Here is a 15,207-nt window from a genome sequence, read left to right as displayed (position 1 = left end):
AGCACTCAGGAAATAGTAGCTCCCTTTCCTCAGAAAACTATGCTACATACATTGCCAGCCAATCTGCTGCCACTGCAGTAGGATGCAAAGTATACAACAGATGGCTTAATTGCTGTGGTGTGCTGATCCTCCAGCGTTGAAAGGTAGCTGATTACAATCCTGTGGGGGGCAGGGAGGATGTAATTTATTTACTGAAACATGGGTTGAGCCTACTTGGAACAGCTCAGATGATAATAGATTATCTTCATGGTTTCAAAGATGTGAAGCAGCAATAGAAGATGTCTGGCTGCATCAGACATACAGTAAGGACTTTAAGTGAAGGTGCCACTTCTTGCCATGCTCCCTGTTCTTCTGGAAGACAGCAGTACCCACAAGTCAAGGATATCTGATCAACTTGTAAATGGGCTTTGAACTTCTGCTGTTTTCTAAACAGTGTGTTAATGCACAAAGTGAAAGCTGCAGCAGAAATCCACATTCAGGTTGAGAGAACAGTTAAGAATCCTAATTTAATTTTTAAATAACCCAATGATCAAGACTTCTGAGTACTTGAGTTGTTTCTAAAACTTAGTAATGTATAAACCAAATACTTCTTTATGCGTGAATAATAAGATCAGTTTTTTAGTCTTTGTAGTATACAAGCTAAACTGAACTGAAGGCTGGAGGCACTGAGATTCAGGACTGATTGTTTGATCTAAAGCCACCTAGCTCATACTTACTGTTCATTCATGCTCTGTTTTGTTGCAACAAAGCTGACAGAGGAAATCATGAGCATTCGTTTTGTTGCTTCAAGTAATAGAAACATCAAAGGACTGCCATGGATTTTTTTTAACGTGATGCAGCAATTCAAATGATTAATTACGAAGAAAAACTCATCTGAATTTAATGCTCTAAAATTTCGTTAATATTATAACTGTTGTTGACTGAGATTGTTTTTCTGTTTTTGAAGAAAATTCTAAAGGAAAAGGCAAAACAAGGAAGTTCCAGTGAAGGACTGAATTTGGAGGCTTCAGCTAACTTTTAAATTTAAAACATATTGCTGATTTTGGCGATCAGAAGATGTACTAGAGATGAAATTTTACTGTCAGATTTCATTGTGATGTAAAGCCTATTTAATAATAATTATACATAGCTGAAGTTAAATAGCCATTTGTTTGTATTTAGTGTTTCCTTGAGATACTCCTTAAAAATCCTCAAAACATCCTTGTGGGCATAGGAAGTCAAAAGAAGATTACATGCTTTATTTTATCAGAATGGCAGAACTGAGATTGACCAATATATTCCTGAGTTTCTTATTATCACAGTGGTATGGGTTTGTCACAGCCAGTACTTAAATACCATTGGCATTGACTCCATAAAATCATTTTCCAAATAAGAGCCTATATTTTTCAGCTCATACTTCATTTGAAAGTTAAAAAGATGTAATGGAGATAGATGCAGTAGTATAGAGGATTAAGAATATTAACCAGCTTTCCCTAGTCTTTTTCTTTTCTCCCTCATCCTTTAGTTTTTCATTGTTTTAAGGTGTCTGGCAGACGCTAGTCCTCAGACAGATAAAAAAAGTAGGTAGAAAAATGAAGTACATAAATCTGAAGTAAGTGCCAAATTCTGCTTACGTAAGTTGATTAGAATAGCAGAAATTGTATTCTACTGGCATATTTTTCCTCCATAATTCAGGTTCAGCACAGCTATGCAAGGATTTAAAAATGTAGATATGGTCTTGTTCAAATTAACCAACTGAAAAAAAATCAGACTTGCTGATAGAATTGTGTTTTGATAACCTCAGCAAGATCTCACTATCTTGGGTTCTGTAGCCTTTAGGAATTTTCTCTTTTTATACTAATGCTGAGAGAAATGTAAATTGCCACAAGCTTTTTGGGTAGGTTGGTAGGACCAGAATTAGACCTTATGATAGGAATTAATTCATACTTGCTGTGAATCCAAAGCTTCATGGGTAAAAGATAGGGAGAGTGTACGACATATTTTGAATAAAAGGCCTTTTTTAATGCTCTGCTTTGTAGAATTAACATGATACTTAAAGCTGTTGTTTTTCTTTTTTTTTTTTTTTTTTTTTTTGTAATTCAGAGATGGCAAGGCATATTGATGGCAAGATAGACTGTTGTTTCTATTAGGCAGTCCCGTTTGGAAATCACGTAATCAGTGAAACAAAACATTGATGTGGTTTATGGAAAGATAGTTATATTATTGAAAGAAAATAAGTAAAATCCTAGAACGTAGATCTTGAATTTTTTACATTTTAGCATTATAAAGGTTCTTGTAATAATACAGCTAAGTAGAAAAGCATAATTTTGTAGTTAGCATAGTAGCTCACTAACCAAAAATAAAGCATGTTTATCTTAAAAAAGGTATTTGAAAACTGGGTATTTTGTTGTTCTCTGTCATGGCATATATATGCGTTCCAGAATTTGCTATATTGTCTTTGAAGTATACATCAGTGTATTGTATATTACGTATTTGGTATATTATGCTTGTGAGTATGTTGACTGATATTTCGTAGACAAAATCTTAGTTCAGTCTGGTGTGTTCTCCGTTGCTGTTGTTCTACTTCCTACCTCTTGGGGCAAGCGTAAGTTTTCTGATGTTGAGAGGTATGACTTTCACATTTGTTCAAGTCATTATCAAAAGCACAGTGTCAAATTTTCAGGAATGTAATGAAATGGGATGCTGAATGATAGGAAAATGTGTGAAAAACACACTTCTAGTGGAGTAAAAGTATTATTTGCAAAGATTGGGCATTCTATCTCTCCAGTGAGAGAAAGTGTGCCATACCTCATACTACACCCTTGCAATACAATCTCTTTGTGGGGACTACATAACAGAAATATCCTCCTTTGTGGGGAAAATAGCCATAGGAATAGGATTGTGTTATTTGGAGTGTGAAGAATATGGTCAGAGGCATCCTGTATATTATGAATAAAACACCATGAAAGCTTTGAGAGCAGACTAAATGTTCATCAAGCAATTTTCCAGAATGTATGCTGTAATATAAACTAATATAATTTGTATTCCATAAGTTGCTGTAGACAAGAAATACGAAAAGCATTCAGGCTGCAGTTTTTAATCAGTATATTTATTAACATTTTAACGTCTGACTACTTGCATTTTTTCTGATTTTTCTATACGAATTGATTCCATCCGCTTCTAGAAAATTGGTCTCAGATGTCATTTCATTTGAACTGAGTGAAGTCTGTAAAGTGAATGAAAATAAGGAGGCATTTCTCTTTTTCACCTTCTAGTGCAGTCAGCTGCCCATACTCTGAGATGAACTTGAACAAAGAAAGCCTCCTACCCGATCGGCTCAGTGGGGAGTTGCCTGCAGCCAATCCTGTCCCCAGAAACAGAAGAGTGGAAGCAAGGGAAAGATCCCCCTCTCCTATAATCAAGTAATTCTGATTGGAGCCATGCCTATGACTAGCCGCAGTGCTTTATTTCAGTGTTGTGTAGCATAATTTGTAGTTGTGTAACAGCTGAATAGTTTCAGGAAAACCTGTGTATTTATCTGCATTTTCATTTACAGGGAAGGAATGGTTTCATCAGCGCTCACTGAAAAGGCCACTGACTAATACTGATTCTACTATGTGTGATTTAACAACATTTCAGTTTCACATTCATTTTAACTGTGTTAGCTACAAGGTGGTTAGCTGGAATTTAAAATGGGTTGTTTGCCTGTTGGTTTCACTTAAGAAAATGATTTATTTGGGTTTCTTCTACTTGCTGAGGTGGCCTTATTGACATGAATGTAAATTAATGTTACTCTTTGAATAACCACTATAAATTCTGCCATTACTGTGGGAGTGGGGAATTGAATTATTGGGAGTGAGTTTTGCAAGAACGATGCATAACTCCGTAGCTGAAACTTCTTGCAGGAGTACTGTGAAAACACAAATGGATGTGATACCAAGAGACTTTTTAAATGATGATTTTCTAACAGAAATTGTGAACACAGACTCCCGTGCTCATTTTGTGTTAGGGAGATACAGAGAGTTTAGGAAGGAATGGAGAAGAGAGGCTTTCCATTCTTTTCAAGGGTTACATTCAAGTAAATGTGAAAATATGAATGTTTATCCTGAAGATTCATTCCACTTTCCTCTGTAATGACCAAGTATTTTCAGTAGATGGTATTTCAAATGAGATTCTCAGGGATGGTTTCAGCTACATGTGTTAAAAACAAAATATTCAGCTGTCACTGAGCACTGTTTGGTTCAATTGTTCTTGTGTAGGGTAGTTGAAATCTGAAGAGACCCTAATTACCCTCTGGCAGCTAGCCTGAATGCAGTCCCAGTGAAGCCAGTGAGAGTTTCACCAGTTTTCTCTGTAACAGGGACAGCATCAAGCGCTATTTTTTTAACTGTCCCAGATGACAGATTGCATAAGATTTTGTAGGGTCCTACATGTGTAGCCATGTATTGTAAGAGATGGGATAGGAGGAAAACATGATACTTTGAAGTTTTCTTATAATACAAATATTTGAAATTGAGAGTTTATTATCAAAAATAACATTAGGAAAGTTCAATGGTAACACTGTTGAATTGTCTGCAAGTTTTACCTTTAATGAGAGGTGTTTTGTGATTTAATGTTTTGTGATTTTTGAAAGTCCCATGTGTACAATTTTGTTGATGCCAAGTGAGAAACTTCTGTGTATTTCTTCTAAAAACAAAAACCTCACAACCTTATTTTTTGAATTACACTAATGATTCTTTGTCCATAAAGAAAATAAAGTGAACAACAACTCAACTGCTCTCTTTTTAAAACATTTTGTTAATTTATTCTAAACAGTGACAGAAAATGCCCTAGCCCTGGTCACATAGGAACAAAATCTGCAGCTCATAATCGATCATCTGGGAAAACTGTATCAGAAACAACTAAGCAGGAAGACAGAGAAAGTGCATCTCCTTGCAAGAAGCCCCTGTTATGTGACATGAAAGAAAAGAAGCCACCTGGGTAACTATCAATTCCTTTCAAAGTATGGGTTGTTTGGAGTCTGTTTAAAATGCAGCTTACTATGAGTGCAGTATAGAGGTTTATCTGTGGAACTCTTGGAAGCAGTGGGGAGGAAGAAAGTTCTTCATATTAGAAGAGCTTAATAGTCTTTGTAATAGAAACAGAGAGGAATGGAAAATCACAGTTTAATTAAGAAATAAGTAATACATATCAGAAAGGATAGGAAAAATACTGCAAGTCAGAGAAATTACTGAAAGTAATCTCTTAACTCTCATGCTTAGAGTGTTTTTTGATGAAGAATGACATGAGATACTACACTGGAAAATAATATTTATGATATTATATATCATAAAATATATCATGTATTTATAAAGGCTATCTTTGAAACTGGAAATCTGATGCACTTCTTTGAGGGAATATGTGAGATAACAGCATCCCCTTTCTTATTTAATTAGTTACAGCATCAGTGCATTATTTTATTGGCTAGTTTCTTACAGAAATAGAGGGAAGATGCCATGGAACAAAAATGTCATTTGTTATGTGTTTACATTAACTGCATTGTAATGTGTTGATAATATGTGCACTGTGAATGCTAGTAATAATAGTATCTTCAGAGACTTTGGGGAGTTAGTTTTACATGGTGAATGCCTCACAGTAAAGCTGATGATTGAAACTTTGCAGTTTTACTAAGAAGCAATTAAATGCCCTGGAACTCCTGTATATTTTTTTTCTTTCCTGAACTAGTATTCACACTTTCCTGTAAGACAAAAGGTCCAGTAGTAGTACAAAATCAAACTTTTATTCTTTGTAGCTTTTTACATCTTTTAAAAGCTGTCAATTTTTCTTTAGAACATTCTTTCACATTATTTCAACCATCTTTTGGAAAAGATCTATTGGGAGCATCAAACAGAGTAAATATATCTTTATCACAAATTAATAGCTTTAATTAGTCATTCTCCAGTGAATTCAAACAGCAAAAAAGACAGAATGACAGTAATGTAGTTCTGAAATGACCTGTGTTAGTTGTCATTCAGCATTTCAATCATATTTACAGTAAATTCACTTTTTTCTGGAAATAAACATTGACTTTACTGAATATCTCTAAATTAATTGAAGAAAAATTTATTTGGTCTTTTTTTTCAGAGGGTGTTATCTTTATGAGGCCCTAAAATAGCAGATACATGTGGTATCTTTTCTCTCTGTTGAGTCATTTTCATTCAGAGAATAACAGCTTTGTGCTAGCTTTGAACTGCCCAGAGGGTTTTTGAGTTATTTGAAGTGTTAGAGTGCACTGATGACTCTCTGCATTTTATCATCTAGTTTTCCACATTCTTTATGTATCCAGCATAGCCAGAGAGGACTTTAAGTTGACTAAGCTTCCTTTTAAACAGGTATGAGAAATGGTCTTCACAACATCAGGTATATTTGAACTATTAGAGTTATTAAATATGGAGCATCTGGTTATTGCAATACCCAGAGGATATTTTCAGATGTTTATTCAAAGTACACATGCATAATTGAAGACAGATATGCCTACTTTTGTGCTTTTCAGTAGCGGAGCTCATTGTCTGGATTTAATTATGTTTGTCTTCAGTACAATTGTGTATGTCTTTATGTTCCAGGTAATATTATGTTTCATAGAAGTACTTGATTGAGGAACCAACCACATACACAACAAACCATGAGATTTATTTTGCTGCAAACCTAAGTCATATTCAGCTAATTTCTAGTTCCTCTTTCTTTCTTAGCTTTTAATACATATAAATGTAAGCAATGGAATTAAAGTGGAATTAAATCATGCAGCCTAATCTAGTGGGTGGCAACTCTGTCCACAACAGAGAGTTGGAACTGGATGATCATTAAGGTCCCTTCCAATCCATGCTATTCTGTGGAAAAAAAAAAAGATCTGTTTCTTCTGTGGTTTTGTGTTTTGAGGTTAGCTAATCTTGATGGCTAACAGGATGTTAGCTCTAGTTAGGTTTTTTATCAGTCAAACATTGGTGATGGTATTCTTGTTGATTGCTTCTCTGTTATTTGGTAAAGCGTGAGTTCATGTAGTGGATTTCTTATTGTCTTTAAGGTCTTTTAGTCTGGTGGCTATTTTAACAAAATGTTTGTTATGTACCTTGTATCTCTGAGAGCTCTACATCTGTGATGATTTAGTAAGAATTGGCCAGTGTCCTCATGTTACTAAAAGAAAGAAGGAATGCACACATAATGTCAGCATGTTCATATAATCTTCATTTCTATAAGAAGCCAGGCTGAAAATATCTCATGAAGGGAGAGTTTGAAAAAGAATTTCTCAGGGGCTAGCTTTAAAATAAAAATATCCTCCCCCCTTAGAAGATCTCTTATTTTCACTTCTCTTGCCCCATTTTTCTCAATAAACGTCTCCTCTTTGCAAATGTTTGGGTTGGCAAACCCAAGAGTGTAGCCGGAGTTAGCAGGCAAAGAGTGATTACTGCTCAGTAAGAAGTAATGCAAAAACTAAAAAGTAAAATATTGTCAGTGGGATCATTAACAGCTGCACAGCAATATGTCGGTACCATACAGGAGCTGGGATGGAGATGATGGTTGAGTTGAGAAAAATAAATAGATAATGTTTAAGACAGCTCATGAAAATGGCCTGGGTAAACAGCAAGGCTTTATAGGAGATGCAGCTGTATATATGTCTTTCACTTTATCCATCTTCTGCCATGGGCACATCCACTACCTTCATTTGTATATTTTCTAGTTTCAGTTATGAAGTCAAATGTGTTGATCTGATTGATGCAGTTTTAGTTTATGCTACTTAATTTGCCTTAATTGCAAAATTCATGTCAGTAGGCATTAGTGTTACCATCTGTGTAAGTCAGAAATTAGATTCTCCTTTTTAAATTTTATGAGGATACAACATCCTTTGTGTGGGAATTCTGGAGTATTAGTAATGATCTAGCATTGTTAGCAAGCAACGTCATCGTGCTTAGTGATTTTTATGATGTATTAATAAAAATGAACGTCTTATTTTCCTCAGAGGAGTACTACAGATGAAGGACTCTGTAAAGAACAAAGAGTGTGAAGAAAAAGAGACAGAAAATAATCTGCTCGTTTCAAATGAAATTACAGGTAACTTGTCAGTACTTCATTCATTTGATATTAAAATCTGCAGAATTAAGGAAGTGTGACATTTTTTGTAATTCTTCATGAAACTGCATTGCAACTTTTCACATTTGCTATTTGTGTCTCTTTTTTTTTTTTTTTTTTTGACAGTAGCACTTCCAACATTGTGTTTACCTTACAATCAATCTAGGGTTTGCTAGGAACTTTATTGCAGTTGTAATCATCTTTAAAATCATCTTTACAGATGAGTGCAAACTGAATGCTGATATGTTTCCTTTCACTGACTTTTACAAATAGATAATTAAACCAATCTGAATGGTTCATTTATTGCTTTAAGAATGTACTGGAAAAAAGTTGAAGATGCAGAGTTACACATTACAGTTACAACTCAGCATTGAGGTGACTTATTAAACTCCATCTCAGTCTGTTGTGCAGTTTACTTTCCAGCAGCCAAACCATGTTCCAAACCAGTCATACTGCACTGGCAGAAATCTGTAATAGGAATTTGTGCCCTAGTTGTTGGCCACCAATGTATGAAAACTAGAACAGTAAGAATGCAGATATCAGTGAATAATAGCAACTTTCCAAAACATAAATAGAAACAAAACAAAAATAGAATGGAGCTATAATAGAAGTGAGCAATCGAAACAAGAATGCATAGAGATTTCTGACTGCATGAAGTATTGTTATTAAAGAATACTATATATTGATTTGTTGTTGAATTTTTTCATTCAGAAATGAATTCCAGAGGTTTTCCGGTTTTACTCAGCAACTGGGAAGCATTCTGTTCTGAGTTCATAGCAGACATTGCTTTTGCATTTGCAATGGAGCCAAATAGACGTAGATGTCTTATGTAGTTTGACATCATTTAAGGCGTGACTCTTCACTCCTTCCTCCTACACACATCTGCAAATGCTGCTGCTCTCCAGACAGCAGCAGCAACAAGCAGCATTTGGCTGAAGCCACCCTCCCACCTGTGCATTACCTTTGAGTCGAGTGGGATGGGATCCTCCTTCCTTCCATGATGGATAAGTGATATAAAAAGGGAAATGACCTTGCAAAAAAACTCATAGCATCACGGAGTTAAATGTTATTTTCTAAATAAAACATTAAGTTAAAAGGGAACAGGGAATTTGCAGACATTTGTGGGTTTTTTTTCCTCAGGAGAACAGAAAAACTTTTTGTTGTGGATGAGGCATAAATGTGTGGGCTGGAACTGTTCATCTGATTCACTTGGAATTTTATAGCAGCGCAGTGCTGGTTTTGATGAAGTTTTACAGCTCAGCCCTGGTATTAAGTTAGTTCTAGTAGTACTATATAAATGTTAGAAGTGGGTGTTATTTATTATATCAAAATATTCAGAATATTTATTGTATCAAAATATTTAAAATTATGAGACCTATGGTGTGATAGGCCAACAGTTGTGAAGGCATAGCATTATATTATGTTGAAAGAGCTTTTTCCCTTGTAAGAACAGTTATATAGAACCAATATAATCACAGTCACAGTGGAAGAAGTCTTATATTACTCTTCTAATTCTGGTGTAAGCAAAACAGTACAGCTTTCTAAGGGAGGTCCATATATATTAATAGAAATGAATATGATTTTACTGTGACTGATCTCATCACCGATTGAGGAATTTAAACTTATTTACTACTTTCTCTTGTTGAAGTTACTGAAGAACCCAGCACCCAGAGGCTTCTTTCTCAACCAGTAGTTGTGTCTTCAAAGCTGCAAATCCCTGGCCTACCCTTGCGCTGGGAACAGCAAAGCAAGCTCCTGCCAAGTGTAGCTGGGATCCCAGCCAGTAAAGTTTCTAAGTGGAGTACAGATGAGGTAGGTTTTCCCTGTATCTTTTGTCTCTCTGCCAGCATCTTCAAATTCTTGGTTGACTCAGAGCTATAGATTAACCCCGTAAACTACAGATAATGTCTTAGTACTCAGAAGGTTAGAGTCAGCCAGACCAACAGGTTCACAAAATGCCCATTCAGCCGCCATCTAGCCCTGAAAGCAGTGAGTATTCATTTCATATATGTATGGATATAGGTATAAGCATAGATAGAGATACAAAAATAAATGCACATGTATATCAACAAATAAATTTATGTGTATATTCACTGAGTTTAGAGAGGGAAATAAAAGTGCTAAGTGTATGGCCCAGCAGGTGCTCAAGGTCTACGCTGATGACATCTAACACCATCACAAACATTTTGTGGAATAGTATAGGGGTGAGTTCAGACTGAGGGCTAATCCCTATACATAGTTTGGGTATGACACACTGTTCTAGAAAGTTATAGTGTGGAAAGCAATAGTATTGCGATGGTCAGACCATGACGCTTGATTTCAAGATTGGAGCCCTGCCACTGTTCAGGTGTGCAGTTATGCTTGGGCAGAGAAGATCTAGTCCCTGCTTTATTTTCAGAAGTGGCTGACTTTTTTCAGAAAGTAAAGCACTTTTCTGCAGATGAAACAGTTGGATCTCCTCTAACCAGAGGAAAAAGAAAATTGAAGTTTGAAAAAGGATTTGCTAATTCTTCTGCTGTAAAGAATAAAGGAGAAGAAGGCAGCAGCTAATTTTGTTCGTGGGAAGTGAGTTGGTAAGAGAGGACTCACGATTCTGGATCTCATGTGTAGAATAACCTGGGTGATTTTGAGGGAGTAGCTATATTCCAGTCTTAGATGTCCTGTGCACAACAGTGGCACGTGCTCCAGTTTGCTAATTCCTCTCCTTACATGTCCAGCTCTGTGACTCCACGCATTGACAAATGTGGAAGACTTAAATTGAGGATGCAAAAACAGCTAAAAACCTTTGCTTAATGCTTGTGAACATTTAAGGTTACTTTGAAAAAACAGTAGTCTAAATCCATCATTTTATTCTTTGCTGTCAGGTCTCTGAATTTATACGGAGTTTACCAGGATGTGAAGAACATGGCAAGGTATTTAAAGATGAGGTGGGTAAATTTTTTGCAAAAATTATGGATTACAAAGCTTAATGGAAAGATTAATTTTATTTCGTCACTAAATACACATAGGAGTATTTGGAAGAATTTTATGTTTGAAGTCAGAAGCAAGTATTATGGACTATCAGGTTGTTTTGCAGCTGATGGAGTGGGAAGAAAGAAGATAAAACTAGCTAAGTGTCAACCAGGTCATATCTGATCATGCTTAACCTTGAAGTTCCTCCTGACAAAGCCAGTTTATGAATGTGATTTGAATGGGATGGAAGTGGCTTTTCAGTACAATAGGCCTTTATAATCTGTATTGGCTTTTGCTTTTCCTCTCAGAGGTTTGTTACTCCTGTTAGTACTTCTTCTTTCCAAGAAGGGTAATTGATCACAGATTGCCAGTGTGAATAGTTCAGGTGCTTATCCCCACCAGGCCATATGAATGGGCAGAGTATGATACTGTAATATCCCATGTCATCCGCCCTTGCAAGTGGAGAATAATTGTGATACTTAAACTTGAGGAGGTAAATGCACCTCCTGAGCATGGCCCTGCTAATCCTCTCCTGTGACAGAAGTTTTCAGGCTGTGCTGTAGTTTTTAATGACTATTATAATTTCATATCTAAGGACTGACAGGCTGCATCTCTGGGCATTTTGCACTTGCTTAGATTTTAGGCATTTTACAATTGTTTCTGCTATGCAGACCTAGTTCATACTGTGTCACTTAGGAGGTCTCTCCAAGGAATTTAAAGATCAATAACAGCTGATGCGCTGCTGATTGAATCAACAGATGGGAAGTGCCACAGAGATGGATGAATCCTAAATACTTTTGTTTTCAGAGGTGTAAGAAAATTCTTGCCCATCTAGGATTCAACCTCTCAAGTTTTGGCTGTCTCTCCGGGACCATTATCTGCCAATGATGCCAACCAGAGTGGACTGGCTGGCATCTCCACAGTTCACAGAGAAGTCATACTCCATCTACTAATTCAGACTCTGGCACATAGGCTTGAAAGATGCTCATTCTGGAACACTCTATCAAGCTTACAACTGAAGGTCTTTCCGTAGGTGGAAGGTGTTGGTTCAGACTTCTGCTGTGGAGATGAACTCCCATCCTTATGTTATGAAGCTGCAAAAAGCTGGGCACCCCCACACTGCAATGCTTCTGGTTCTGAGCCCATCCAGTTTGGCTTTGTAAACAAAATTTGTCGACAGTAACCATGATAACCATGTGGTGCTGGTCTCACTGTGGTGCTTCTCAGCTTGCAGTGCTGCAGTGTTCTGTCTTAACAGCATGTCTGATTCAGAAAGCTCATGTCCTGGTCTCACAGGAAATTAATTACACTAGTTCTATCTCAAATCGGTATCTCTAAGTCTAAGCAGTGCTCCTAACTTAAATACAATGGACTTCTAGGCCAAGCTATCCTGCTTGCACTGAAGAGTTGCTACAGATACCAAAGATATTGAAGTTTACCAATAATTATTTGCCTCAGTTTGCTCTGGGATGTGAGGGCTTTGGCTCTTCATGTTCAGATTTAGCACCCTGGTGACAGAATGATTTGCTTACAGGACATATTCACTTGTAATTTTTATTAAAATAGCAACACTACTAGACTGGGAGAAAAAAAAGTGTTTTCCCGAAAGTTGTGTTTGTATCAGAAGCAGTTTTACCTAGTCTAGCCCATGTTTACATTTGGGACATTCATTTTAATTTCCTATTGAATGGACAGAGAAAAGTGGCCTGAAGAGGGTTCCAGTTCTTTAGCTAGGAGTGAAATCTGGAGACTTGCTTATGAGGGCTTGCATACAAGGAGCTAAAATGGCAAAATCAGTTACTATGCTGCAGTACTGCTGAATTCTACTTCACTGACCTATTTTACTTTTTAGTAGCTTTTATTTTATACTGTCAGTATGAAAAGAAAACACTGGCTAGCTAAAAATTAGCCAGACAGTTTTTTTCAAGCAGAAAGAGGATGATCACCCTGTTCTTTTGGACTAGCTAATCTGTCTAAAAAGTTTATAGCAAAGCTATCCTGAAGTTTGAAAGCATTTGTGTTCAGCCATTCCTTTAGATCATTGGGTAATTTTCTCTTTATGTTTTCTGAAACATCTGTACTGCTGCACTGTCAGACCTATTAATAGCTTTGTGTTTTTCTTTTAAAGCAAATTGATGGAGAAGCATTTCTGCTAATGACTCAATCAGACATAGTCAAAATAATGAGCATTAAACTGGGACCAGCCCTAAAAATCTTTAATTCCATTCTGATGTTCAAAGCTGCAGAGAAAAACTCACACAATGAACTTTGAAGATAATGGAAAACGTGTACAAGCCAACTTCCTCCACTGGAGCTCATGTTTTATTCAAAGCACAAAGACTCACCAGGATTATTGAGTAAGGACTCTCAGAAAGGAAGAAAAGTATGTTCTGCACTGGTGGACTATTCATATTCTCCTAGAGCCAGTACACATCTGAATCCTTCTGGGAAGTGCTGAAGCTTTTAAGAAGGTACTTTTTAACAACCAAGTCAGCTAGTCTTATTTACCAAACTAATGGCGCTAATTCTCCATGGAGGGCCAGGATCCCTAACGCTCTGGGCATCAAGAAAAAACCTTCATTAATTATTTATGCTGTATTATATAAGGGAACATTAATATTTTCTAAGAATTCCTAAATTCTGCTTCATGTACCCATTTTACTTCTCGGTAGCTATTATTTCTTACCATCGAAATAAAAAACAATTAGCCAAATGGCTATGGATAGCCAGATGAGACTGTTACGGCTAATAAAAAATTGTGCCATAGTTTAAAAATGAAAGTTAATGTTACATATGTGACACCTTATGCTACAGCATATAACTTTACAGATTATAAAACTGTCTGTTTGCTTGTAACGAAACAAACCTTGTTGGGGTTGAAATTATAATGCTTTTTTGATAACTGAATGTTTTTACTTTTGCACGATTACAAAAATGTTATGTGAGTTTTTCCACCAGCATCTTTAATGTATTTTACCAAAAGATCAGTATAGAGAAGGCTGCAACTGAAAAATAAAGTTTGACTTCATAGAAGACATTCATTTATGCTGCATAGTAGAGCCCGAGCCTTTTACATGGGAGCCTGCTTACAGTCCTTCCGCACATGAAGGAAAATACACGTATTTTGAGGTAAGACTATTAGCAAAAAAAGAAAATATATTTATTCATGTCTGCACACGCTAGTCTCCAGTATACTTACCAAAACAGTGGAGAAAAACAGTGTCCTAATGCTAGGACTGCTACTCTGGCTTCATATTCAGTGTAAGCTCGTTCTCCTAGTGGTGGGAGAATTATTTAACCCACCACTTCCTAGTTCAAAATTCTGATTTACAAATGAATGAAGCATAGCGGGAAAGCCAAAACATGGAGGAAAAAGCTAAACACGTATCTTGCATAGGCATGAACTAGGTAAAAGGCATGGGTTTCACCAGGTCATTAGCAAGGCTGCAGATTCCACTAGCAGGTACTTGGAGGCTTATTATGTCAGGGAAATTAGTTGCACTTGGTATATATACGTAAGATGTAAACCGGATGCACTTTACACTGGAGAAAGCCTAGCTACTGGTATATTGAGGGCTGTACCAGAATTTTGCTTTTACAAGAAGAGAGAGAAGAGTTGGATCAAGATTTTGGCAGCCCTCTTCTTAGTACTGAGGTGGGCAGTTGCTCAGTCTGTAGTTAAGAACAGTGTTTCCGTTGCACAGAACTTGGAGAATTTTAAATCTTCCCACAGATTTTGCTAGGCTGTTCTTTGGCTGAAGTTCCTTAAGATTTCAAGAACCCTTTGTGCCCCTTCCAGATCACACTGGTGACTGGTACCTGCCATAATGAGGTAAAACAGGGTCAGTATGAAGTAAGTTGCATTGCTCTATTAATTTCCTTCCATAGCATTGCATAAATAATATTTTTACATTTTGTTCAATATTTGTACAGTCAAATTGCACTCTTATTGTACTACAATACAAATAAAACCTGAGTTGGACCTGTCTGTTACATTCATGTATGCCCAGGATTCTCAGATTAACCTGGATGTTCCAGAGGGTGGCGTGGAGTAGTTCTTCACTGTACTTCATTGTGTTCATGCATCTGAAAGAGCAACTCAGCCACTGCCAGCTGACCTCACCCAAAACATTTCCTAGATCCATAAACTTGAATTTTGTCATTGACCACAGC

At 36.6% G+C, this 15,207-nt stretch overlaps 1 protein-coding gene across 9 annotated transcripts in view; it reads left to right on the top strand.

The window, feature by feature from the left end:
* Positions 1-15,037, top strand: part of L3MBTL3 (L3MBTL3, histone methyl-lysine binding protein) — a 73,625-nt gene extending 58,588 nt beyond the window's left edge. For 8 of the 9 annotated variants that reach the window (XM_021390944.1, XM_021390953.1, XM_021390950.1 and 5 more), the window contains 6 exons: positions 3,255-3,401; positions 4,795-4,959; positions 7,973-8,064; positions 9,731-9,894; positions 10,947-11,009; positions 13,163-15,037. In XM_021390944.1, the coding sequence (XP_021246619.1) occupies positions 3,255-3,401; positions 4,795-4,959; positions 7,973-8,064; positions 9,731-9,894; positions 10,947-11,009; positions 13,163-13,306 (775 nt within the window). In that variant the 3' untranslated portion in view covers positions 13,307-15,037. The remainder of the gene's footprint in view (positions 1-3,254; positions 3,402-4,794; positions 4,960-7,972; positions 8,065-9,730; positions 9,895-10,946; positions 11,010-13,162) is intronic. The other variant, XM_021390946.1, reaches the window with a different exon arrangement.

This window comes from Numida meleagris, chromosome 3, assembly GCF_002078875.1.
Source record: "Numida meleagris isolate 19003 breed g44 Domestic line chromosome 3, NumMel1.0, whole genome shotgun sequence".
NCBI lineage: Eukaryota > Metazoa > Chordata > Aves > Galliformes > Numididae > Numida > Numida meleagris.
Note: the sequence above shows the minus strand (reverse complement) of the source record. Positions and strands in the feature narration are given on the sequence as shown.